Below are 27,408 nucleotides of genomic sequence, written 5' to 3' on the forward strand. Positions count from 1 at the left end.
GATCATCCTGCTGGCTGATGAATGTAACACTTAACCCCTTTGCTTTTATTATAAGCGGTTTAAACTGATGCTCCTTCTCCTAAGTCGTAACGCACCAGTTGTCGGGGTAATCCAGACAATAATAGAAGTGAATACAAACAAAATGATGCTTATTGCCGAGGAACCCGCGAAAAAGCGCCAGATAGAACCCAGCCCAGCCTCTCCCGCGAGTCCCAGAAGACAAAGCTGGGTCCCAGCAACCACTGCGGCTAGAACTACACATCCCAGCATGCAAGGCGCACACTTCTCCCGGCTGGACTACGATTCCCAACATGCTCTCCGGGCAGCTGGCCGGCCTCCCCACCATCCTGGGATCTGGGGTCTTTGCAAAAATGAGGTCCCTCTCCGCCCGCTCAGCTTCCCTTTAGAGTTAAGAGTCGGGCACCACCTTGTGATAGCAAATTGTGACTTTTCCAAGTTTTTGATGCATTCTTCGTTGCTTGTTTTATTAGGGCCGCAAAAAGCCTCAGGCCAGGGCGCGTGTGGGCGGAGACAGGTTTGAGCCAATAGCACGGGAGCGGCCCTGTCGCTGCCATAGCAACGGCGGTCATTCTCGGGGGACCGGCCGCCCATTGGGTAGAATCTTTCGAGAAGGCTCGAGAAGAAGGAAGCGGAAGTGGCACGTGGAGGGGCCAGTGGAGGCGCCGGTGAGTAAATGCCGCAGATTCTGGAAAGTTCTGATCAGTGCAATACATAAGGCTGAGGAACTGGGACCTCCCCTTTTGGGTCGGTAGTTCAGCGCCGGCGCCGGTGTGCGAGCCGCGGCCAAGTGAGGCAGGCAGCCTAAGGTGCGGAGCGACCCGCGGAGGCTGAGCGGCGCTTTCTCCCGGGGTTTCTCGTCAGCCAGCCGCCGCTGTTCCCTGGGGAGTCGGAGGCGCCTGACAGGCCGGCTGTCCGTGTGTCCTTCTCAGTGTCAGAGAAGCGGCCAGACCCCGCTGGCCGGAGTCTAACGCTGCCGGGGCAGGAAACGGCGCTAGGAGAAGCAGGCAGGCGGCCGGAGGACGCAGACCCGGACCTGAGGCGGAGGCGAACTGCGAGCCGGCCATGTCGGTGGTGGGATTGGACGTGGGCTCGCAGAGCTGCTACATCGCGGTGGCCCGCGCCGGGGGCATCGAGACCATCGCCAACGAGTTCAGCGACCGGTGTACCCCGTAAGTGGAAGCCTGCGAGGGTGGCTGGGGGGCGGTTCTGGGCCCTTAGCGTGGGAACCCCAAGCTCGCAGGCTGGCTACGGAGCACCGCGGTAAACGGAGGCGTTTGGCAGCGGCACACCTTTCCGTGGAACTAGGGACCAGCGACCCGGCGATGCAGGACCTTGCCCAAGAGGAGGGATGGGGGGCTTGCCGCTACGAATTGGAGAAGGGATTGTGTCAGGGATTCACGGGGGCGAGAAGAGTCCTAGAGTCGAGATTCTTAGGGTCGTCACTTTGTGCGGACTTTCTACTGGGGGTTTTCCTACTGGGGGTCGGGCTGCGCCGAAGCCCGCGACTTGGCTCTCTTTTCTTGGCAGGCTGCAGCCTGCGCCTTCCGCGGCCGCCCCCATATCCCTACCCGGCCTCTTTGAGCTGGCTCAGCCGCCCCCAGCCTGTCCTCCTCCCTCCGCGCATATCTTTGCGCACGGCGGAGCCGGGCCGCCGGGCTTTTTCTTCCGCATTGTGAATCTCGAAATGAACTGGAAGCTTCCAGAGCTTGTGTCGCTGGTTGTCCACTGAGCAGGCGGACTGTTGTTAGCGACCACGGAAGCAGTCCTATGAAAGATTAGCCCACCTCTTTTTACCCAGTCTCTTGGTTGCCAACATTGTTGTCCTTAGTGCCCAGGATCATTGTCGAAAGATGTAAACGTCCTTCTTTTGCTCTTTGCCATTCATAGGGAATTGTAAAGCGTATTTTTTACAATTAATTTTGAACAGTTTATGTAAAAGAGGATAAAAGTTGCATACTTTTGTGCTAGAAAGATTTAAGAGGATGGATGGATGTCACTGAACTAAATATTCTGTAGCAGCATGGGTTGGGCAAAGGGCAACGTTTTAAAAAGCAACTTTTGTTAGGTGATATTTTCAGACGAGGATATATGCAAACATATCTGCACGTGCATTGATAAAAACATGCTTCCATCTCAAGGAAATTACTGTGCCTATTAATTTTTTCCAAATGTTCCAAGCCCAGGATGAAAAGTGTAAAATGAAAACATTGAACTCAAAGGCAGAATAACTGGGGTAATACAGTTATTTGGGTGTTGATGAACGTTTATGAAAATTGAGTGGAAAATCTGAGGCAAAATACTTGGCAATGTTAGTAACGTTAGGAAGACTGCTCTGACCAACCTGTACGTCTACCTCTGCAGATCTGTTTTTTGGTTAAGGGTTTTGTAATTGAAGTTTAGAAAGAAAGAAAATAGTATTTCAGCCTTTCATGCCTAGGTGCAGTTTACAGTTTGTTCTGGTTGATCCAATAAAATAAAGAAAAACTCTTCAGAGGAGAGTAGGGAAAAAAAAATTGTGTTATGTAGATACAGTGACTACTGTGTGAAACTAGACAACAGGTATGGCCCTGAAAAGTGAACTGAGGGCAGTATTGGAGTTCCCCTTAGTATGTTTAACTATATGGTCGACTATTGCATCAGCTACTGATTGCTCTTCAGTGCAATTAATTTGATTCTCCCCTAGGAAAATGAGTAGATCATTCTAGAAGTGTATAGATACTCTGAGCTTTGAATGATGCTCTGATTTTGGACGGTTTCTTGTCTACCTTCTGCTTGGACACTTCTCTGGCTTTTAGGACGCTATTTTATTTAACACTTGCTCAGATAATGTAGTTCAAGGATGTTTCTATTACGGAAAATTTAAACTTTAGTACTTAATGCCCTCAGTATTTTCCCGTTTTGCTCATCTCATTTACCATTACTCCTACCTAAGCAGGTAGGAGTAACTCACCCAAAATTAGATTAGGTTTGGATTAGTAATCTAGAATTAGATAACTCCTCAAATCCAAAACCTAATTCACTTACCTTCTCCTCACAAGACTTCTTGAGCTTGTCTGTGCTGTTACTGTGCGGTTCCGTTTCCATGGTGGCTGAGAAGGTTGTCTCACAGTTACAAGGCACTTTGCATCTCTTCAAAGCAGATTTGGTGTAACTGATTAGTCACTCCTTTCCCTCAACGTTTATATTCTGTTCTGCCGTGATACTTGTTCTGCATCATTTTTTTTCTTGCAGAATCTCCCAGATGGGAACCTCTTTGTGCTCTTTAAACTTGAGAGGTTTAACTTGGGTTCACTTGCTTGGGTTTGCATAAAAACTTTTGATTCCTAAAGAAGCAGGTGGTGTATCAGAACAAAAGTCGGTATGTTCAGAGTTGGCGACTGAAGGGTAGAGTCACATCCTATTTTTTGTTAGTCATGTGTGTAGGGTCAAGTTAGTAATACCTTTTAAGTATTAAAACGTTTTCAAAGTTAATGTTTGGTTTGTAATAACTGGGGACCTGGTGGATTCCTGAGCCATGGACAGACCTTTTTAGGGTGGTAGAACTGCCACCTAGGTTGGATTCTCGAAGCAGTTAAGTGGAAGCCCAGTTTGAGTATCTGATGAAAGCTACAGACATTCAAATTGTGCTATGCTTGTTCCGTACCCGCCCCCATGGGTAGGACATTTATATTAGAATTTTTCTCTTGTCATTTTAAGATGTCAGCATTTATGCTTTTTAACATTTTTGAAATACATTTTTTTTTTCTAGGTCAGTCATATCATTTGGATCAAAAAATAGAACAATTGGAGTTGCAGCCAAAAATCAGGTATGTTCTTTAAAAGAATTCTGATCACTTTTTAAGGGAGAAGTTCTTAAAAGGAAAATCTCAAGACACAAGAGTGTGAAGTGTGCCTAAGCTTATGTATTTTTGAGTTTTAAAAATTTAATTCAAGTATTCTTTATGAACCTTCAGATGATATTCTTTCCCTTCTGTTCCCTTTCTTTTGTTTTATTAGCATTGATTTTAACTTTCTCATCTGTGAGCCTTAACTTTTTTTTTTTTTTTTTTTAGAGACAGAGTCTCTCTGTTGCCCAGGCTAGAGTACAGTGGTGTGATCTCAGTTCACTGCAACCCCTGCCTCCTGGGTTCAAGTGATTTTCCTGCCTCAGCCTCCCCAGTAGCTGGGATTACTGGCACGCTACCATGCCCGACTAATTTTTGTATTTTTAGTAGAGACGGAGTTTCACCACATTGATCAGGCTGGTCTCAAACTCCTGACCTCAAGTGATCCGCCCGCCTTGGCCTCCCAAAGTGCTGGGATTACAGGTGTGAGCCACTGTGCCTGGCCTGCCAGCCTTAACTTTTAGTAACTTTTTGCTGCCTTTCATTTATCTAATTTTTAGAAATTATAAACAAGACACTAAATTCTTGAAATTTCTCATGATACTCATTTAGGAGTTAAAGATTCCTTTTATAGAAGGAACTTCTAAGAAGTTATGTGTTTAAAAGCATTTTCAGGTTACTGAAATTTTTGACCAGACTGTGCTGTTTAAAAAATATGGTAACCATGTAATGTATTGAGCATTTGAAATGTGGCTCACCTGAATCAAAATGTGAAGTATAAAATACACGTGAAATTTTTTACTTTTTTAAATCAAATTGTAAAGTAAAGTATGGTATCTCATCAATTTTTTTGTATTGACTACTTATTGAAGTGATAGTTTTTAAAAATATATTGTCCTAAGTTAATTGAAATTAATTTTATCTCACTAGTTTTTAATGTGGCTCCTAGAAAATTTTATGTAGGCAGCTCCCATTTATGGCTTACATATAATTCTATTGAACAGCACTGATCTAGACAGATCCCTTGGAGGTGGGGAGAAAAACAGTAATTAAAAAAAAAAAAAATGAAATGCTCTTTGAGGGGCCCTTTGAAATAGAAAACATTTTTCTAAATATAGTAAATAGTATTGCTAAGAAAGAAAGAAAATTTTGGAATATATTTTAGTACTGTATTATATATTATGGAATGTATTTGGTACTGACCTATGTAAAAGTCCGTTCAGATTTGAAAACAAAAATCTATCTCTTAAAATGCTTATGTTTAATGAGAAATTGGCACTTTATCAAACTTATGGATCTGCTTTCATTAGAAAATTCTTGCATTTTTTCTAATCCTTTGAATATGTAGATTGGATTTAACTTTATTTCCTTGGAAGAGAGATACAACAAGAAGGGGTGAAAGAGGAAAGGAGGAGAAATAGGCACACTCAAAATGATATGTTCAAAAGGGGAGTGGGACTTTAGCTGTAACAATCCTCTCAATGTGCCCAGTGAGGATATTGATAACCTAGACCTAAAATTCTCTTGCTTCTTTGTGGTTATGTGAGGATAATCTGTTGAGACTCACATTTGCCTGGTAGACAACTAGACATACTTCTTTCAGTTTTAGAAGCATTAGGAATTTTAAGACCTAAACTTGCTTGAATTCCATATTGTTTGAAAACTAGTACTGCCAAGCTAACTGTATTCTTCCCTTTATTCAAAGAACTAGATCAGAGAAGAAGTAAATAGTAAACTGTTTCTGTGTTTTTAAGTAATAATTTCAGAAGTCTTAGTTTGCATACTTATCATTATTTCTTTTTTCAAATGAGGTACCTTTGAGTGAAATGTGCTCTGAAGTGGGACTTTTCAATCTAGAGTTTGCTTAAAATATTTGACCACAATGATGGATTATAAAAACACCATTTCTTACAACAGTTTAACAAACATCTGAACCAGTTGTGTAAGATAGCCTTGTTTTTAAAAATTGTGCCTCTCAAGTCATCAAAATATGCACATGTAGTTGAAAACATTAGGTCATGTAGAAACTTCTTGAATTACTCTTCTATTTTCTACCTTTGGGTGTAGATAACTAGCATTTCCTGCTGTTGCTAGGAAAAGTAGTGATCCATGTATTTTCTGGCACAGAATGTTTATCCTGGCCACTTAGCTATTTATTAGACTATAAAAATTAACTTCTAAAAAAATTATAATTTGATTATAGTGCTTCTAGATCTATTCATTCATTGGGTATAAAACTTCACAAGTTTAGCAGGGAAAAAAGGAGTGAAACAAAGTGATAAAACTCTTGCAGGTTTGTTCCGTGCTTTAGCGATAGTTTCACTGTCTTTGAGTATATCTTGCAGATTTTGAAATCTGCTTTAAAGTCTGTAGTCACACTATTGCCTCTTGTTCCCTCTTTGCTGCTTACCTTCTGGCATTTTGTATAGGAGAAGAAGGAAGTGTAAGTAAAATCTGTTCATAGATAGGAAGTTTAGTGAAATCGATGGGCCTCAGGGAAAGTTATGCGCACTCATAGGGTTGGTTTGAGTTGTAAAGTGACAAAATTACTGAAAGTACTGGTAGGTGTGAAATTAGAGAAAAAATTAAAATCTCAAACTTCTTTTGCAGCAAGTCACTCATGCAAACAATACGGTGTCTAACTTCAAAAGATTTCATGGCCGAGCATTCAATGACCCCTTCATTCAAAAGGAGAAGGAAAACTTAAGTTACGATTTGGTTCAATTGAAAAATGGTGGAGTTGGAATAAAGGTAATATAATTGAGCAACCTTAGATTCCTTAATAGGAGGCGACCGCTTCATCCATCCATAGAGAAGAATATCGACTTATTAATACTTAAAAACACTAACTTACTTGAGTTTTTACTCAAATTTCTTAATTACACAAGAGGGTCTTTTTGTTCTTTTTTCATTCCGCTCCTTTTAAAGTATAGTAGTTACATGCTAAATTGTCTGAAAATTATTCAAATGGTAGTGTATATACTATAGCTTAATTTGTGTTTCTCCTGACTTTTTGGCAGTTGTAAAATTGAGGTTATTTGATGTTAAAAACAACATTGTGTTCCTGTATCAAACAAAAGTCTGTTCTGAGGTAGCCCAGTTGCAGTTGTTTGGAGAGCAGAAGTGTAATAAAACCAGGCATCTTTTTTTAAACTTGCAGAGGTATTCCTGTCTTATGATCAACACGCAATAATATTTATCCCAGTGATTCATCTCGTCAATCAGAGTGGAAATTTACTACCTTTTATGCTGTTTTGACTAAGACTTTGGGCGGGGCATGTCTGCCCTAGCTTTCTTCCCCTCCCCTTCATCTTTAGGTAGAAGTTCTTTCTTCCTTTTCCTTTTTTTCTTCCTTTCTGTCCCCCTTCGCTCTTTCCCCTTCCCTTTTTCCTCCTTTTCTTCCTCCTCCCAAAATGACTGTAACAATAAAGATTTTGTGGAAGAGAATGTGTGCTAATATTTGGAAGTTAAATATTGGCATGTAGCTTGCAGTACTACATTTAAAACATTTTTTCTCTTCAATACAGGTAATGTACATGGATGAAGAACATCTATTTAGTGTGGAGCAGATAACAGCCATGTTATTGACTAAGCTGAAAGAAACTGCTGAAAACAACCTCAAGAAACCAGTAACAGATTGTGTTATTTCAGTAAGTATAATTCAGCAAGGCAGTGTATTTTATTTCATTTTGCGTTCTTTATATTACTTTTAAGTATCAAATGTGGGAAAGCTGTTCTTTTGCAAGAGATCATATTCTACTGGACTGTATTAATATGTGTTCCAGAGCATTACAGAGTAGATTTGAGTGATATTTTTAGCCAGAAGCTGCAAACGTTCCTGACTAGAAATCAAAATCTATTGTGAGTCTTTTTGAAAACACAGATTCGTTGCGTTTGTAAGTATTCTAATGCAGTTAGTTGCTGCACTATCAGGCTTGTATATTTAACACAGGAGCTTTTCACAGGTTAAAGAATTCTACTCTCAGTTGAGAACCAGTGCATTAGGAATTTTAAAACGTAGCCTACCAGTGGTGATGAAACCTAAATTTCAGCAGTAGCAAGCCTGTTATCTTCATTGGACAATTAATAGTTAGACTGTCGGGATACTAGAAATGGACAAAAGTAATCTTTTATTTGGACACCAAAAAGGTAAACTGCTTGCCCAGATGTTTTGGGTCACTTCTTGATATGCTGTGGGGTATGCTTTTGGACTTAAATATACAGCATGGTCTTTGCTGTATAGTATGAGCAGTGTGGCCAGCCAAGACCAATCAGAAAGAAGCCTATATGAATGAATGAGTGTATGAATGAATGAGGCAGAAGGGCTGACATTTCTCTTGTTGCCCTTGCAAAATGGGAAATGTTTTAATCTCTGGGAAAATTAAAGAATTAAGTTATAGGTCAGTGGCTTCTCCCTCCCCTCTCCCTTCCCTTTTTTTTTTTTTTTTTTTTTGTTAACAATTTTTTTCCCTTAATGAGCTGAGAAACTGATGGAAGGGGTGTTCTGATTTGAAAGGTGAGGAGAGACCCACCTTTGCTCTTGGCCCATGTCTCTCTCTCAAGCATCTACAAATATTTTGGACAAATTTGAAAAATCACTGAACTAAACTTTTAGGTATTTGCACTTAAATGATTCTATGAATGTGTTATTAGATACTTTTTTTCCTGAATAGTATCCTGAAGTGCTGCACTAGAAGGCATTCAAGAATAATTACAACTAGAATAGCACAAGTCAATGCTATAAGAAACTTCAGCTCTTGAGCTGTCTTTACTCTTAGGAAAATCAAAGGCTTTGCCAAAAAGTGATTTTGTAATTTTAACAGGTTGACTGAATTAAAGAGTACCTCGGTGAATAGCAGAACAGTAAGGTGGTGGTGTGGCATACATTAGAATTAGCTCTAGAAGTTCCTGTAGTTCTTACCTACATTTTAATTATATTAAACATTAAATGTTGACTTAGCGTTATAATTTCCTAATGCCAGTAGAAACTTAAGACTAGTTTGGAAGCAGGTTTCGTCTGCTTTAATTTCAAGTTTTCTATTAGAAAATAGTTTCAATAGTCTTATGAAACTCCTGATTAATTTTTATTTCAGCTTAAACTTGGTTATAATAAAGACTATTTTGATCCTGTAATTTTGGGACAATATTTTCAAAAGTAGTTACTATTTTTGAAAGTTAAGGAGCTTGCAGGAAACTAAAGCCCTATTTGTGTTTTGTGACTTGGCGAGGCACCTACTTAGCTGGACTATTGTGAATTTATAAGTGGTTTGTGAGGAATTTCTAAGTATATTTTGTGTTCTAGATAATTCAGATTTTGTTGTTGTTGTTTGTAGGTCCCCTCCTTCTTTACAGATGCTGAGAGGCGATCTGTATTGGATGCTGCACAGATTGTTGGCCTAAACTGTTTAAGACTTATGAATGACATGACAGCTGGTAAGGAAAAAGCATTTGTGTAGAAGTGAATATACTATCAAGACTAAAGATACTCTCAGTGCTGTTGCTTTCATATAGATACAGAAACACAGCCTATTAAAAAGTCAGGTCAGATTTGAAAACAAAAATCTATCTCTTAAAATGCTTGTGTTTAATGAGAAATTGGTACTTCATCAAACTTATGAATCTGCTTTCATTAGAGAATTTTCATGTTTTTTAATCCTTTGAATATGTCGGTTGAATTTAACTTTGTTTCCTTACGTTGCATTTATGGTTAGATAACAAATTTTTCCAAAATCTTAAAATTCTGGGCTTCAAAACTGCCTTGGCTTACAAGTAATTGGTTTAGTTAAAAATTTTTTTAATCTATTTACTGAACTGTAGATAGTTGATCATTTATCAAATACTGATTTAAGCCTGTACTATTTGAATGTATTGTGCTAGGTATTATGGATATGCAGTGGTGAGCACAACATCTCCTCCATGAGCTTTTATTAGGATTACAGATGAACAGAAAGTTAAGGAAAAAAATGAGTTTTTATGCTGAAAAGTTTTCCTCACATATTTCTATTAGGTTTTTGGAAAACTTAAATGTTGGTAAAAATATGTTCTTAGGTATACATGTTTTGAAGTATAGTTCAAAGTTCAGAAAAAAATTAGCACAAACTCTTTAAGGTAGATCAGTTATTTACCTTGGATCTAAAAAAAATTGGTAGGAAGTGCAGTTGCTGTAGTTGTATATGAAATTCTTAATTTTTTTGGATAAGCAGTGTACTGGTGGGTTGTGGTCAAAATGTAAATATTGCATAATAAGTCTGATATTGTTTGTGATACATGGTTATATTTCATTGTATTCACTCCATATATATTTTGTCTAGCCAAAGCTCCATATATTAAAAAACGATAGAGTATTTTTCTGAAATCAGAAAGCAAGAAAATTAGTGTGAAGTCAGGTATAAAAGGAATATAATGTGTTCACCTTTAATTGTTTTAATAGTCAAGCTTCCTCCATGTGTAATTTTATGTAACAGTGAAATTCTTAAGAAAATGTGAACCGAAGAATTGAAACATTCTTATTTTTTGTAGTTGCTTTGAATTATGGAATTTATAAGCAGGATCTCCCAAGCCTGGAAGAGAAACCACGGATAGTGGTTTTTGTTGATATGGGACATTCAGCTTTGCAAGTGTCTGCCTGTGCTTTTAACAAGGGAAAATTGAAGGTAAAGTGATATATTGGAAGTCAGTGTTCAAAACACATTAAGTATTGTGACTTGAACCTGCTGAGCCTCTTTACTGTGCTTCTTGGTAATGAAGGGTTTTATTTTAGCTAAAGATGTTAACAAGAACTGGTTGCTAAGGTGGCTGTCCATAAAGATGATGTAATTGCCTTCGCATACTCTTCAGTGTTCTTGTTTAGGAAAGAAAAGGCTTTTTACAGTTATCTTCTGTGTAGTCATTTAAAAGTCAAAAATATCTTAGAGTTATTCCTAACTGATTTGGATTTCATGTATAATTTAAACAGTCTTGAGTCTGTTAGTCTTTAATTGTTTGAGTAGTAATACTTAAGATTTTAGTTACAAATATGATTGAAAATAACCAGACTATTTGTTGTTTCAACCAAATTAGGTACTGGGAACAGCTTTTGATCCTTTCTTAGGAGGAAAAAACTTTGATGAAAAGTTAGTGGAACATTTTTGTGCAGAATTTAAAACTAAGTACAAGTTGGATGCAAAATCCAAAATACGAGCACTCCTTCGTCTGTATCAGGAGTGTGAAAAACTGAAAAAGCTAATGAGCTCTAACAGCACAGACCTTCCACTGAATATCGAATGCTTTATGAATGACAAAGATGTTTCTGGAAAAATGAACAGGTGTGTCTTGAAGATGGAACTTTTTTTGAAACTGTAGCCCCAGGTGTCAGTTCTAGTGGGTGTTGTAAGTCTTGGCCTACATTTCAGAATTGTGTGTTAAATGCCTGTGGCTGCAGATACTGTTGTTTATCACCATTAACTCTAGGGGCACTTGTGTGAAGAGTGCTTTTAAAAATACCTTTGCTAAGTACTTAAGTACTCTCATGGGTCTAAGTACTCTCAAGTCTTCTTGGTATTTTCACTTTTTAGTATTTCTGGGCTAGTAATTGAATACTACTTTCACAAAGATACCGTGCAGGGACTGGAAATAACCATTGGAAGTAATGAGAATCAGATCAAAACATTTAGAAGGGCTGGGCATGGTGGTACATGCCTATCATCCCAACTTTCTGAGTCTGAGGCGGGAAGATCCCTTCAGTCCAGGAGTTTGGAGCTCCAGTGAGCTATGATTGTACCACTGCACACAGAGAGCAAGACCCTTCTCTGGGGGAGAAATTTTAAAAAGGTAAAATGGCAATCGTAAGGATATAAATTGATTTATTTGGGTAATACCAGTAGAGCTGGTTGTCTTCCTCATTTTCTTTCTGCAGCTGTTTTGTATATTAATCAAAAACAAAGGAGTTATAAACTACAATACAACTAAACTTGGCCCATGTAGAAGCCAGGGGTGTCTGAGGGGGAAAATAATGAAATTCACTGGGTTGTCAAAAGTAGGACAGTATATTGGTCTTATCTTTTCTAACAAGTTTTTATTTGCCAAGGTCACAATTTGAAGAACTCTGTGCTGAACTTCTACAAAAGATAGAAGTGCCCCTTTATTCATTGATGGAACAAACTCATCTTAAAGTAGAAGATGTGAGTGCAGTTGAGATTGTTGGAGGCGCTACACGAATTCCAGCTGTGAAAGAAAGAATTGTCAAATTCTTTGGAAAAGATATTAGTACAACACTCAATGCAGATGAAGCAGTAGCCAGAGGATGTGCATTACAGGTACTTTCTCAACGCTTGCTTTCGCTTGGTGTACAGCCCTTAAACAGTTACCATTGTATGTCATCATAGTGGGATAATAAACAGAGACCTGTGTCTAGATAGCTGAAGGACCTTTAAAACAGACCCATAAGGCTGTGGGATCAGGCTACTCAAATCCAAAAGATCCAGTAAATTTTAATTAAAGAATTACTGAGCTGGTGTTTCTCAAGCTGGGAATCAAAAAACAGGCATGATTCTGAGGATATCACAGAAAACATGGCTGAAACAGTAATTAGCTGTGTGGCGGTGGCAGTAGTTACTTACAAAGCACACAGGATTAGAATGGTAATCTAATACAATGAAGAATTGATTTGCGCAAGCTTTCTGAGTGTTAAGAGTATGAACTAATGGTTTTATAAAATAGATAACCCTCTCCCCAAATTGATACTTAATCTGCTTATCAAATAAAAAGGCAGCCCAGAAGCATGAAGTTAGTTTGGTGAAAAAACACCAAATCTAGAAGTTATTTGGTAAAAAAGAAAATATTAGTTTCTATTTAGGATATCATAGTAAAAAAAAAACTAAATAGTTTTAACTAAAGTTTCAAGTTAATGTATTTGAGTTTTAAGTGATTTAGTTAGCAGTTTTTAAAATACAAAACAGGATTCTGTAAACAAAGGTATTTAGACTGCCTTTTTTAATACTTAAAAAAGGAAAAATATGTAGATAACTAATTATTAATGATAATCCTTTGTATTATGCATCCTGTTCTATAGGGTCTTTGTTTTTGCTTTTTTCTTCATAATGGAATATGCCTCCTTAATTGACTCTGGTTCCTTCAAATGATGAAAGTTTGTAGGTTCTTCAGAAGTACAGCTAATTTTGCCCTCTCTTTTGAAGGATCCTATACTAAATGATGAATTGACTTTTTTGGTCTATTCAGCTTAATCATATGTTTAGTTATTTTTATATGTCCTATCTAAATAGAGAATTGTCCACCTATCTGTTGGGTGTTGCCTTTCCTAAATTGGAATTTACCATTGCTTTCTTCATTTACAAAATTACTTGAAAATATGAACATTATGAGTTTTGCCCTTTTGGGGGTTTCTTAGAGATTTGGAAAGCAGTGTAGACAGAACTGTTCATGGATGTATATGTGCATATTCAAAAGTGATACAGGTTGAAATTGCTATTAGCAAGGCAGTTTCTAAAACAAATTTCTAGAAAGATGAGGCTCTTTTCCTAAGCCCTTATGAAACCTGTTCTTGATTAATTGTTATCCTAAGATATATTATTTGTCCTTGTACCTAGTAATTGGCATAGTATTTAGATGGTAAAAATAAATTATTTGTTTAGATGAAATATACTGTAAACTATTTTTGAATTTGAGTGTTTTAAACCCTTACCGTCCATTAGAATTGAGTCTTACATGAAAAGATGACTGGGAAGTATTCATGTGCTCATTTTTTTTTTTTTTTTTTTTTTTTTTTTTTTTTTTTTTTTTTTTTTTTTTTTTTTTTTTTTTAAAGTGTGCAATCCTTTCCCCAGCATTTAAAGTTAGAGAATTTTCCGTCACGGATGCAGTTCCTTTTCCAATATCTCTGGTCTGGAACCATGACTCGGAAGACACTGAAGGGTATGTAGCAGAAAATAACATTCAGATACTCTAAAGTCGAAAAATTAACAAATGACTTCTATAGTAGAGTCATTAATTACCTGGAATCTTTCAGCAACCAAATCTACCAAAATATGTATCTCATTTTCATATCGTACATGATGAGATAGAATTGATCAAGATTTTAGAAAGTCTCTTTTCTGTTTGTGTAGCGCAGTAAGCATATTTAAGTACTTTGTCTGCTGAATGCCTTTTTCTTTTCTCTCTAGTGTTCATGAAGTGTTTAGTCGAAACCATGCTGCTCCTTTCTCCAAAGTTCTCACCTTCCTGAGAAGGGGGCCTTTTGAGCTAGAAGCTTTCTATTCTGATCCCCAAGGAGTTCCATATCCAGAAGCAAAAATAGGTAAGCAATTCATTGTGTATATTTTACTCTTTAAAGACTTAGCTTCTCATTCATCATACAAACATAAAGTTTTCTTATTCTTAGCAGTGTTGAGGGGAGCATAATTCTGTGTGGAGACATTTTCGATTTAGAATAATGGTGATGGAGCAATATCTTAATTTTATTGAGGAGTCAACTGGCCTACAGATAGAACAATTTGGTAGTTCTGCTGTTACTTGGGAGTGTATATTGATATATATTTAGGAACGCTTTAGTATTTTCCCTGTTCTGATACAGTCTGTATGTAAAGGATGACCCATGCTTTTAATATTCACCTTTCCTCTAGGTTAAGTGTTATTTGCAGTCTGTTACTTCTAATTTAAAACCTCAGCCAGCGACCACTGTGAAGCTATTTCTCAACTGTACCTTTGTGTTACCCATTGTAAAGTTATGTCTTTTTTGGTACATATCGTGGGGGGACGTTTGGCACCGTCCCTCTACTTTTACCCAAAGTAACTCTTTCCTAGACCACAGGTGGAATTTGCTAATATTGGTAGGTCTTTTCAGGACTCAACCCTTGCCTCACACACCTATTCATAAAGAAATTGTTTAAAGGAGTCCAACCTGATAAGTTGTGTTTTCTTTCTTACTACTTTAAAGGCTAAAATGTTCTGACCTGTACTTACGGCGTATTGTTTCTAAAACAGTTTTCATGAATTTATTGTCAGGAAAACAATTTGAGTAGACTTGTAAGATTTTGCTAAATTGGAATCTGTGCGTTAATTCCTTATTGTTTGGAAGATAAAATCCCAGCTCTTCAGCATGGCATCTAATTTTTCATGTTTGGCTGAAACTGAAAACGTTGCACATACTTGAGCCATCTTACATGCCACTTTGCAGAGTAAATGCTGTTTCTTTAGATGGATGGATCTTTTGGCAATTATTTCCTGAATTACTGATTTGACAATTAATCAAGGTGTATTCTTTTGATCTTTGTGACATTGTAATTAAATCTGTAGCTGTGTGTGTTCATATAGACAGCACTTCAAATAAAAGGCAGTTAAATCCCATTTAGAGCTTTGCACATAACAGGTTCAAAATACTCATTTTTTTGGCTTAGTGCTTTCTGGAATAACAGTACCTATTGGTGGCTATAACTTAGCACCTAGCTCTTGGTTTGTAGTATTTAATCCTCAGAAGTATAGAAAATTTAGGTAACTTTTATAATAGGTAACACAGCCAGGATTCAAGCCCAGACAGTCTGGATTAAAGTCTGCACTTTGAACCATTAGTAATGTTCTGGAACCGCACTGTATTGCACATAATAATTTCAGGCTTTCGTACCGATTTTGGCTCACCTCCCTTATTTAAAACAGCTAAATGTTTTGATTATTTAACCAAGAGAATGGTACTCTTCAAAAGATTATAGGATGAAAATTCAGCATGTGCTTGCTATCATCTGCCTTATGCTTGCAAACAGTTTTTCATGTCTAGTTTGTGCTCACCCATCTGGAGTAAGTAGTAGGGTAGGAGGCGGCAAGGACCGCATGTAATCGATATCTTACACGCAGTGTTTGCCTAGTTTTAAGTAAGACAGTTATGAGAGTGACCTTACCTTTGAAAGTTTTTATGGCATACTAAGGTTAATCGCAAGTATATATATTTTAAGAGTTTATAGTTAGAGGACTTTAATTTAGTAAAGACTGGGTAGAAGATTTTGCAACAGCAGTAGTTCTCAAATTTTATTTATTTTTTTAGCCTTTGTATTTTTCTTATCTGTCTCCTTTACACAGATAGATTTTTACTGATTTATTAAGAGAAGGGGGTCTCACTTTGTTATGAGGCTGAAGTGCAGTGACGTGATCATAGCTCAGTGCCACCTTGAACTCTTGGGCTCAAAGTGTCCTCCCGCCTCAGCCTCCTGAGTAGCTGGGACTACAGGCACATGCTCACACACCCAACAGTTTATTTTTTTGGGGTAGAGATGTGGTTTTCCTTATTGTCTTGCCCAGGCTGGTCTCAAACTCTTGGGCTCACGTGATCCACCACGTCCTCCCAGAGTGCTGGGATTATAGGCATGAACCGCCCTACCTGGCCTCCTCTACAGAGATTTAGACTTAATTCTAAAATTATATGGTTTTGGTTGTTCTAGGCCGGTTTGTAGTTCAGAATGTTTCTGCACAAAAGGATGGAGAAAAATCTAGAGTAAAAGTCAAAGTGCGAGTCAACACCCATGGCATTTTCACCATCTCTACGGCATCTATGGTGGAGAAAGTCCCAACTGAGGAAAATGAAATGTCTTCTGCTGAAGCTGACATGGAGTGTCTGAATCAGAGACTGCCAGAAAACCCAGATGCTGATGTAAGTTTGTGGATAAATCTTTGTGTTTGAATAGAGTTGACTTAGTTCTAAGCTATAGGAGAAGCTAGGTAGGGAAGAGTTAAAATGAATGTTTTTCTTCATAAATAATTTTGATCAGAATTTTAGGTGATAATAGCACTTGCCAGTTAATTGTAATATACAGCGTGAAATTTGGTGAATTGTGATTAAATTCTGTGTGACTGAATTTGAAGTAACTTGTATATACCAGAGTAGTTGATGTTTCATTGAGTTGGGATTGTTTTTGGTTTTTTGAAGACATAGACCACATTTGAGAAGTCAAATGTTGACTGACGTTTAAGAAACTTAAAAAAATAGACTGCTAAAAAACTGTTTGAAATAGCTGCCAAATACTAAAGTTTTTTAAATTGTATGGAAAAATTGGCTTTGCTGTTTCAGCACTTGTTTTTTTTTTTTACATGGTTTTCTGTATTGGGGGAGGAGGGAAGAGAAGTGTCTGTGTAGTGTATAGTGAGAGTTGTTCATCATTAGCATGAGTGCTAGTCCTGTGTGGTCAACAGAAGAATTTTAGGAAGCTGAAGTATACTACAATAATTAGTTTATTTCTTAAGAGGCAGGCATTGTGGTGTTCTAGTTAAGATGTGGAAAAAGTGTGTTATCTAGTGATCACTTACCTTTCTAGAACATTTAAGGAACATAAACAGTTTGAACCTTAGTTTTATTCTCTCACCTAGAAAAATTCTAATGTAGAATAATGGGTTAATTGATGAGTGCCATATACTTTCTCAAACTTAATGCCTTTTGGTTATCAGGAATGCCTTGCTTCTGAACACGTTAGTGTCTGTCTTAGAATCTTGAAGACTTGAAAGAAAAATATGAGAGAGTTGGGTGTGGGCAGAAAGTAGTTAACCTAGAATATTTCGGGCCTCTCCCCAAGATGGGTAGAGATAAGCAAGCACTAACTTATTAGGGATTGAGGGCTACTAAAGAAGAAAATTAGGAAACTCTCAGGTTCATTTTTCTTCTTTTTCTTTACCACATTTTTAATTAGGATTGTTAATACATAGCATTTATTCTTTATCCTGCGATCTTTTAAGGTATAAATAGCCGATCACAGACTATCGTGGCAACAGAGTGAGTCTTGGGTATCTATAAGCTGAAGTGATGAATCCCTGAAAAACTGATAATTGGCCATTTTATGTAACTGTTCAGTAAATTGAAATGGAGATTTGTTGAGATCCATGATGGCTGCTGGTAAAATCGGTTTTAGAAGCTTGTGTCTAGGAACGAGGCCTGCAGTAAACTATTTCCTGTGCCTTAGAGACTGAATATCTGTACAAGCTTAGATGAGCTTCTTAAGGGAGAGCTCTTGATTGTCATCACATCAGTTAAATGCTTTTACTTGTGTTATTTAATGGTATTAACTGCTGTCATTCAAAGAATTTTTTACAGGTTTAGAATTTCTGCAGAAGTTTTCGAGTACTTTGTGTTCATTTTGTTTTTATCCAGTACCTTTACTCCCCACCTGTTAAGATTTCAGAAATTGAGTGTACTGTCTTTGGTGCCCTATAACTTTAAAAATTTATACAAGTACACCTGCTTTCTACATCCTTTGTGCCTGGGCTTTCATTTCAGAAAAATGTCCAGCAAGACAACAGTGAAGCTGGAACACAGCCCCAGGTACAAACAGATGCTCAGCAAACCTCACAGTCTCCCCCTTCACCTGAACTTACCTCAGAAGAAAACAAAATCCCAGATGCTGACAAAGTGAGTGACTCTTCTAGTTCATTCCATTAGACAATGTTGCAACATGTAATCATTAACGATATCATTAAATTGCAGTTTCAAGAGCAAGCACCAAGTGATTTCATTCTGTGTAGGATTTTTTTTCTGTTGATTTTCTGTGTATTTTTCAACTAAAACCAGTTAGAGGTATACAAGCTCAGTTAAGGGAATTGAATGTCCTGAACCTAAAAGCTTCTCTTGATTAACTGCCACCTGAAGTAACAAGAGGCTAATGTATACTGTTTGTTGTCTTTCAAAGAGCAAAGGTATCTTCTAATACCAAAGGCAGAAATTGATATTTCCCAGGGCTACATGATTAGTTTTTACTTGAACTAATCAGATGATAAATACATGGGCTATAGGAGTCTAGTAAACGTTTTTCTCCTCTCAAGTCATCAGTCAAATTTAAGTAAATTAATTATGGTGGTCTGGTAATAACCAGATTGCATTTCAAGGTAATTATTCTTTTGTCCTGCTTCTACAGTAGATATTGGAAGCTAACTTAAAAAGTGATATTGTGTCCCTTGTAAAGGGACAGCTTGTTATCAGACGTTTAAGATTTGTGGTCAGATGGATACTGAAAAACTTCTGTTGTTAACTGTGAATCACTGTATGTTTTGTGGAACTTTATTTTCTGTACAAGTTGCATATAAATAATTAGCCTTCTCTTGGTTGTTTGGTTTCTCTTACATTCAGAGGGTAGAGTTTTTTTTACCCTCAGGCAAATTACAGAATCTTTCATTGGGGTCAGAATAGGTTTTTATACTGTGTAAAAGTTTCCAGTTTTTAATTTTCCTGCCTCCTCGTTGGTCCTCAGGGGCTCCCAATTTGAGCTATAGGACCTGACTGATTTCCGAAAGCTGCTGTTTTCTGCTGTTAATGTTGTAGGATGATGGTGGTTATTTGGAAAAATCAACACTTAGTTTCAGCAGCACACCCCTTGACTCGGGGTGAGCATTAACTGCTCTTGCTGATAGTCTCAGTACCTGTCTAGAGCATGACATTGGGTAGGATCTCATGCTCCTTAGTTGTAGGTAGGACTATTAATCTCAAGCCATTTGGAGCATTATTACCACCCCTTTGGAGAGGGTTCCTCATCTATTCCATGTTGAAATGTTATTTTGTGATGCTGGTTTTATCAATAGTTGGTTTAATTGGGTACTGTCAAGTTGTCTTGTCTTGATTTAACTTCCATACATGTGCTGTTATCCATTTGTTTCCCAACGTCTGTTGCACTCCAGTGTCGTCTTAGGTATATATTTCAGTGGATTTATTTTTCTTTCCTGTGGCTCATGCCCTCAGAGCATGCATAATGTATTGAAGGGTTGTGTGCACTAGAAGGAAAATGATGTGGGGAGGACTGCAGGCTGACTGCCTAGTTCATTCATAATGCTAACAGCGTATGGCATAGTGATAAGCTTATAGGTGATTTCTAAGGAACACTCAGATCAGTCTCTGAAGCATGGGATCTAGTTCCATCTCTTTTATTTTAGGCAAGTCATTGAACTTTCTAGACCCAGTTTCTTTGATAAAGTGCCTAAGATTTTTACATCATTTATAACTCCTAAAAGCCATGATTATCGCACCTCATGGGCTAGTCTCTTCCCGTCTTACCATCCTACCCATCAGGATACGTGTTACACACTGTGGTTGTCATCTGGTCTGTCATACAACTGAGTTAGCTCAGTTGTGTTCTTTGTCATTTGTATTAGTAGAAACCTGCAGAAATGGAAATGCATAGCAAAGTTTGGAAAATTAAAGGCCACAGGAGATACTTACTTCTTTAGCCCTGTATTTACATATTTTAGAAAACCTGTATAAATGATCAGCATGTGTCACATCGGTCCTTCTGGTACTGTAAGACTAATCTCTTTTTACCTTGCAGTGTTGCTTATACAATTCAAAGGTGGATAGTAATAACGTGTGTGTTCATATATGTATGTATGTATATATACATATATATGGAAACTCCAGGTTGAATAAGGACAATTGTAAAAGGCATTTATCAGCATAGTGCTAGTTGTAATTAAAGCAGGCACACTGGCATATAGAGCCTATAATAATATAGGAATTGACTTGATCCTAACCTGTTTTACATTGCTGAAAGTTTATCCTTAGGTGGCAGGTTCTAGAGTCTATAAAGATCAGAATAATTCAATAATTTTCGTTTTTTGGCTTGTGGGATTTTCAAGAATGTTTAAAGGGGTTAGAAAGTAAAGACTTGTGAAGAAAAGCTTTAGGAGGAGAGATGGATTGTTCAGTATGAGAAGAGAAAAATATCCTGGTAAATTCCTGAAGGGGACAGTGTGGCATATTTAAGTTTAATAGCAGCCCTGATTTAAAATAGTAAGAATTAGGTGATCCTATAGACCCTTCCAACTTTATGATTTTTAGAGATTTTATTTTTGCCCAAGTCATCAGTAAGTATAAGGAGTTTTTCTTTCCCCCAAGGGTTGTTTAAAAATTTTTCCTTCTTTTTATTCCCCTTCCCAAGGCAAATGAAAAAAAAGTTGACCAGCCTCCAGAAGCTAAAAAGCCCAAAATAAAGGTGGTGAATGTTGAGCTGCCTATTGAAGCCAACTTGGTCTGGCAGTTAGGGAAAGACCTTCTTAACATGTATATTGAGACAGAGGTAAGTACTTTAGTTAAATATTTTTATTTTGAGACCAGGCGCGGTGGCTCACGCCTGTAATCCCAACACTTTGGGAGGCCGACGTGGGTGGATCATAAGGTCAGGAGAGGTAGACCATCCTGGCCAACATGGTGAAACTCTGTCTCTACTAAAAATACAAAAACTTGCTGGGTGTGGTGGCACGTCCCTGTAGTCTTAGCTACTCGGGAGGCTGAGGCAGGAGAATCACTTGAACCCAGGAAGCGGAGGTTGCAGTGAGCTGAGATCTTGCACACTGCATTCCAGCCTGGCAACACAGAGTGAGACTCCGTCTAAAAAAAAAAAAAAAAAAAAAAAAATTTAAAAATAAGCTTAGTTGCTTGGTGGTGTTACCCATATTTCTAGTAGATAAATGGCCATAATACTTTCTCATCCCAAGTTTTATGTAGTTTTAGGGATAGGATGAAGCCAAAACTAACGAATTTTGCAGTTTAATTTTTTTTAACAAGTTTTGTTGCATTTTTTTATTCGTATTAGATCTACATGATAAATGATTCTGTTTGATATAAAATGATTGGCTGACTTCTTGTGAAAAAAAAAATGGATGGTAGTATACACAGCACAGTACAGTTGGAATTTCAGGCCACACTAAATATTTCTATTAAAATACATTGTGGTTTTTTAGTAGTCTGAAATTCTGGAATAATATGTGAAATAATTGATATTTGTTTTTTCCATACTGAGGTGGGAACATTGTATTTAAGAGTTTATTTAACAATAAACTATAGTCCATTTATTTATATCTTTAATTTTAAAAAGTGGTGTGACCATTATGCATTGGCCAGTATTAATCTGATTATAAGATAAACATTTATATACAAGAAAACAAAATTACATTTAAACAATAGGTTTTTTTTTTTTTTTAACTTAGCATTAAATATGAAATCTGTAATCAGTTACAATGTTAAAAAAAAAATCAGACGTCAGCCTGTGTATTTAGAAAATGGAAATGTCTGTTGGGTTTGTAGGAAGAGTTTGATGAGATAGAAATTGGAGCTGCATTAACACAAATTTGTTTTGTATTGTTTTTTTTTTTAAAATCCCAGAGTCTACATATTTAAAATTTAGTTTGAGTTAACTAGAAGACCGGAATTAACCTTTCCTGTTTCCTGACCAGGGTAAGATGATAATGCAAGATAAATTGGAAAAAGAAAGGAATGACGCTAAAAATGCAGTTGAGGAATACGTGTATGAGTTCAGAGACAAGCTGTGTGGACCATATGAAAAATTTATATGTGAGCAGGTATGTCTCAAAGCTCTATTTTTGTTTCGATAGTCTCATATAAAGTGTTTAATATATAAATTGACAGTTGAGGCTTAAGCCTTTTAAGTAATTCTTATGTAAAATTCTTAGTCACATAATTTGAACTTTTTGGAAACAGAAGACAAAGTCATGGAGAAAGGGCTTGTTAGTGATGAGCAGTTTTATTTTGCACAAGCCTACCCCCAAAACACTTTTTACCATCAAGAAGAGAGAACCTATCGAATATTTATGTAGAGTCTATGTCATTACTGTCATAGGGTCTAGGATAATAAGAGAAAAATCTTCGATTTTAAAGACTCAAATGCAGTGATGCCACTGCCTTGGTAGCTTTTCTGTCATTGTTTCATCTCATAAGATGTGTTCAGTCATTCCAGAGCTTACTAAGTCCCATTATTTCCCTTATCCCTTTTCTTGACTCCCAGTTAGTATGGCTCTGAGTAAATCCCAGACGCACAACTGTGAAAGACGGGACTGGGAAAACAGAAACTGGCTAGCTATAAATCTAGCCAGTTTAGTTAAGGGTCATTTAAAGTGAAATTTCAAGTCTATTTTATTCATAGTTCTAAGGACTCTGGGCTACATTGTAGTGTACTTCAGTTCTTAGCTCTGCCCTGTTATTCTCTGAGTTTCTTATGGTGGGAACTCTAAAGTGGAGATGACTGAACCAGGCAGGACCTCCCAGGGCTGGAGTAGAAGTTCATAGCTTACATGAACTGGTTAGGAATGACTTTTTCATGTGTTTAGTGATTGTCAACTTGTATAGCTTCCCCTCAGTATTCGATAGTTGTGTAAGTGAACCTAATTAAGACCCGGTTGTTTTGGGGAGTAGGAAGATAATTGCTCCTCTATAACCCATATTTCATTCTACAGATTGGGCTTCTACAGTATTGTAAGTCAATGAGAGCCATTTTCAGTGTCTGTGTAACAAGGCAGAGAAGCCAAATCAGAGTGCCTTCCTGGATAAGATTAGCTACCTAGTGTGTGAACACCTCTGAGAATGCCTCTGTTTTGTTTTGAAAAATTCTGAAGTACAAGTGCCACTAATACTGTCATATTTTATGTTAAGGATCATCAGAATTTTTTGAGACTCCTCACAGAAACTGAAGACTGGCTGTATGAAGAAGGAGAGGACCAAGCTAAACAAGCATATGTTGACAAGTTGGAAGAATTAATGGTAGGCCCTTTTCTCCCCCTAAAAGGTGGTTTGTGTTTTAAACTATAGACTTAATAAAATTATAACTATTAATTTATTACATTTTATTTTAGAAAATTGGCACTCCAGTTAAAGTTCGGTTTCAGGAAGCTGAAGAACGGCCAAAAATGTTTGAAGAACTAGGACAGAGGCTGCAGCACTATGCCAAGATAGCAGCTGACTTCAGAAATAAGGTGAGTCAGTCTTTTTGTACCTAGGGAGGAAGTTAACCTAGATTTTAATAAGCTAACATTTAAGCTGGGAATCATGAACAATCTTAAGTTTGAAATTTTGTTATTTGAGGTTAGAGATAGATTAGAACCTCCTGGAAGATTGGGTCACATGAGATGTTATTCAATAAATTCCATAGAATGACTGTGTTTTTTCTGTTCAGGATGAGAAGTATAACCATATTGATGAGTCTGAAATGAAGAAAGTTGAGAAGTCTGTTAATGAAGTGATGGAATGGATGAATAATGTCATGAATGCGCAGGCTAAAAAGAGTCTTGATCAGGATCCAGTTGTACGTGCTCAGGAAATTAAAACAAAAATCAAGGTGAGTGTTAACTGTCTTGTGTTTACTGCTGGGTTCTCTTACAGACTCAAGTTGCAATCATTCGGACCTTTAACCTAGCCATTTTTCCTATAAATCTTTTACCTCATCCTGACTGAGACCAGCTTTTCTTAGAAGTCTATTATTGTATCACAAAATATAGAAGACCTTGTAAGTTTGTTAAATGTCCACTTCTCCATTTACTCATTCATATCAACAAATATATTTTTTGAATTCCTGTCATGTGCCAGTCCTTGTTCTCAGGGTTAAACAATTAAGTGTGCAAAATGTAGTCTCTGCCCTTATGGAATTCACCTTGTAATGGGAGAGAGACCAATAAACATGCCTGTGTCATCTATCAGAAAGTGTTCAGGGCTGTCAGGAAACAGTAGGGCAAACGGGGTTAGGAAATTCTAGGTCTTGTTGTGTGTGAGGCTGGAAGGAAACTGGGAAAAGTGCTTTTCTGGAATAATATTCAAACACAGTGAAGGTCAAGGAAAAGTGGCCCTTTTAAGCACTATCAGTTTCAAGCTATAAACTTGAATTCTAGCCCTGTCCTCACTAGTTTTCCTGATCGATCGTGAAGTTACTTAACCTCTCTGAACCATTTTCTTCCATCAAGTGGGGATTATAATTCCTGTCCTTTAATACTGTTGTGAGGATTAAGGGAAGTAATATGTGTAAGTACATGGGGAGTCCTGACACATCATGGAAGAATATTAATACTCTCTTTTGGTCAGACATTAAGCTATGGTTTTTGGCAAGTGTAATGAGAAAACGGTAATTTTTTGATGTATAATTGGAGAAAAATAGTGGTTCAGATATGTGGAGAAGCAGTTGAAAATGAACTGGATGGAGGTGCGTTAATCTGATAACTAGTTTTGTTTTCTTTAGGAATTGAACAACACTTGTGAACCCGTTGTAACACAACCCAAACCAAAAATTGAATCACCCAAACTGGAAAGAACTCCAAATGGCCCAAATATTGATAAAAAGGAAGAAGATTTAGAAGACAAAAATAATTTTGGTGCTGAACCTCCACATCAGAATGGTGAATGTTACCCTAATGAGAAAAATTCTGTTAATATGGACTTGGACTAGATAACATTAAATTGGCTTATTCCTTCAATTAATAAAATATTTTTGCCATAGTATGTGACTCTACATAACATACTGAAACTATTTATATTTTCTTTTTTAAGGATGTTTAGAAATTTTGTGTATTATATGGAAAAAGAAAAAAAGCTTAAGTCTGCAGTCTTTATGATCCTAAAAGGGAAAACTGCCTTGGTAACTTTCAGATTCCTGTGGAATTGTGAATTCATACTAAGCTTTCTGTGCAGTCTTAACCATTTGCATCACTGAGGATAAAACTGACTTTTGTCTTTTGGAGAAAAAAACAAACTGTACTGCTTGTTCAAGAGGGCTGTGATTAAAATCTTTTAAGCATTTGTTCCTGCCAAGGTAGTTTTCTTGCATTTTGCTCTCCATTCAGCATGTGTGTGGGTGTGGATGTTTACAAACAAGGCTAAGTCTGACTCCATAAGGGCTTTCTAAAATCATTTCTGTCCAATAGAAAATGACTTTTTGCTTTGATATTAATTCAATGAGTAAAACAAAAGCTAGTCAAATGTGTTAGAAGCATGCAGAACAAAACGTTTAAAATTTCTCTCTCACTATACAGTATATTGTCATGTGAAAGTGGAATGGAAGAAATGTTGATCCTGTTGTAACTGATTGTGAACACTTTTATGAGCTTTAAAATAAAGTTCATCTTATGGTGTCATTTCTAAACTTGATTTTGTCACTAATTTTAAAAATGGGATGGGGAGACAATTCTAGCAGAAACGAAGGTAGTGTCAAGATCCAATTTTTTTGCTGCTTATCTTACCTCTTTTCTAAGTTAAAATGGTTTTCTCCTGACAGAAAAGTAGCATATTTATTACATTAACACATTTAAAAAATACTGTAAAGTGAATATAACTTAAAATTCCTCCACCCAGAAAAAAACATTGTTAACACTTTGTTATACATTCTTGGAGCCTTTTCCCTCTAATGAAGGAGTTATATCTGTGTGGGTGTCTATGTTATAGTGCTGTAGGCTGTTTTTAAAAAACTCTATACCAGGGCAATCAGTAAATACAGTCAGGTGTTGTAACTGCATAAATGTAGTGAGTTCATTATAAAGACATACTTAAAAGGACCAATCTCGCTATTGGTGGATTTAGGTGTTTTCTCATTATTTTTGTTCTAAATAATGCTGCAGTGAATTTTATCTGGCTATTTTGTAAGCACAGAATTGAAGTCGTGTTTGGGGTAGTAGAGAAGTCACATTTACTTAGGATAGATGACAAGTAACCAGCTGCTCACTAGGGTGCAACAGTTTGTTATTTCTTTTGTGGTAGAAATGGGGTTTCGCTATGTTCCCCAAGCTGTTCTTGAACTCCTGGGCTCAAGCGATCTGTATGCCTTAACTTACCAAAGTGCTGGGATTACATGGGTGAGCCACCATTCCCAGCCATTTATGGTCTTGATGAGGGCCAACTTTCCCTCCTCTGAGGGATTAATCTTAAAACTGTAGCCAATGTATTATAACTACTATTTAGCTACTCTGTGCTCCACACTTCACATGGAGTAGTATCTTCAAACCATGAGGTTTAATAACACTTGACTGCTGAGGTTTATTTCCTCAGCTCTGATGCTTCCGGTGTGATGTAAGTTATTAAATTAAATTCAACATTTCAGTCTATCTAGACCTGGTAGCTTGTCATTTGTGTGTGTGATAAGTGCTTCGACATTTTAGAATCTGGCTATTTTTCATGAATTGCATATTGTACTCATTTCTAATATTGGAATGTAAGATGTTCTGGCCAGGTGTGATAGCTCACGCCTGTAATCCAAGCACTTTGGAGGCCAAGGCAGGCGGATCACCTGAGGGATTGGGAGTTCAAGACCAGCCTGACCAGCATGGTGAAACCCCATCTTTAAAAAAAAAAAAAAAAGTTCTTACTAAAGATCTTAACCATGTCAGCTATTCAGCATTTCCCTACTTCATAATTTCTAACTGCTTTACCATTGAGCAACTTTAAATTTTTAGGCAAATTAATCTTTTTTTGTGGTTTTTGTGTTTTCTGAATGACTTTAATGCACACTAATATATACTCAGTAGATACACATTTACACATTGAGAGGTGAAGATAGGTTTGTGTTCTGTGTACAGTAGGAAGTCCATTAAAAAGTTTTTAAAAACTATGAATGGGAAAATATGTTTTTCCTCCTGCCCTAAAATAGAACCTGATAATGGGAGGGAGCATCAGTCAGTCTGGCCTCAGTGGACTGCATTTTTGGATGTAAGAAAAAGTATTGTCTTGTTGATTACTTAGTGTCATTGGCTCTCACAGTGTGATATATACCTAGTAATCATCTAGGATCTCAACAGTATGCACCAGTTTAAATAAATGCTGTTTAGGAATTACATTTTACATTTC

At 37.2% G+C, this 27,408-nt stretch overlaps 1 protein-coding gene across 1 annotated transcript; it reads left to right on the forward strand.

The window, feature by feature from the left end:
- The first annotated feature begins 285 nt into the window (after window positions 1-285).
- Window positions 286-25,714, forward strand: HSPH1 (heat shock protein family H (Hsp110) member 1). Its single transcript, XM_017518391.2, has 18 exons — window positions 286-1,190; window positions 3,770-3,827; window positions 6,456-6,596; window positions 7,373-7,495; window positions 9,179-9,278; window positions 10,365-10,498; window positions 10,905-11,149; window positions 11,911-12,139; window positions 13,648-13,754; window positions 14,003-14,136; window positions 16,268-16,476; window positions 18,091-18,222; window positions 20,735-20,872; window positions 22,029-22,154; window positions 23,242-23,349; window positions 23,442-23,561; window positions 23,762-23,923; window positions 24,815-25,714. Exons 1-18 carry the CDS (start codon window positions 1,084-1,086, stop codon window positions 25,019-25,021), a joined length of 2,580 nt encoding a protein of 859 aa, XP_017373880.1. The 5' UTR covers window positions 286-1,083; the 3' UTR covers window positions 25,022-25,714.
- The last annotated feature ends 1,694 nt before the right edge of the window (window positions 25,715-27,408 follow it).

This window comes from Cebus imitator, unplaced genomic scaffold, assembly GCF_001604975.1.
Source record: "Cebus imitator isolate Cc_AM_T3 unplaced genomic scaffold, Cebus_imitator-1.0 Scaffold678, whole genome shotgun sequence".
NCBI lineage: Eukaryota > Metazoa > Chordata > Mammalia > Primates > Cebidae > Cebus > Cebus imitator.

Coding starts and splice junctions, on each gene's coding strand:
- HSPH1 (XM_017518391.2), top strand. CDS start 1,084: ATGTCGGTGGTGGGATTGGACGTGGGCTCGCAGAGCTGCTACATCGCG. Junction 6,597..7,372: donor ATGGTGGAGTTGGAATAAAG/GTAATATAATTG, acceptor TCTTCAATACAG/GTAATGTACATGGATGAAGA. Junction 23,562..23,761: donor CAGCTGACTTCAGAAATAAG/GTGAGTCAGTCT, acceptor TTTTCTGTTCAG/GATGAGAAGTATAACCATAT.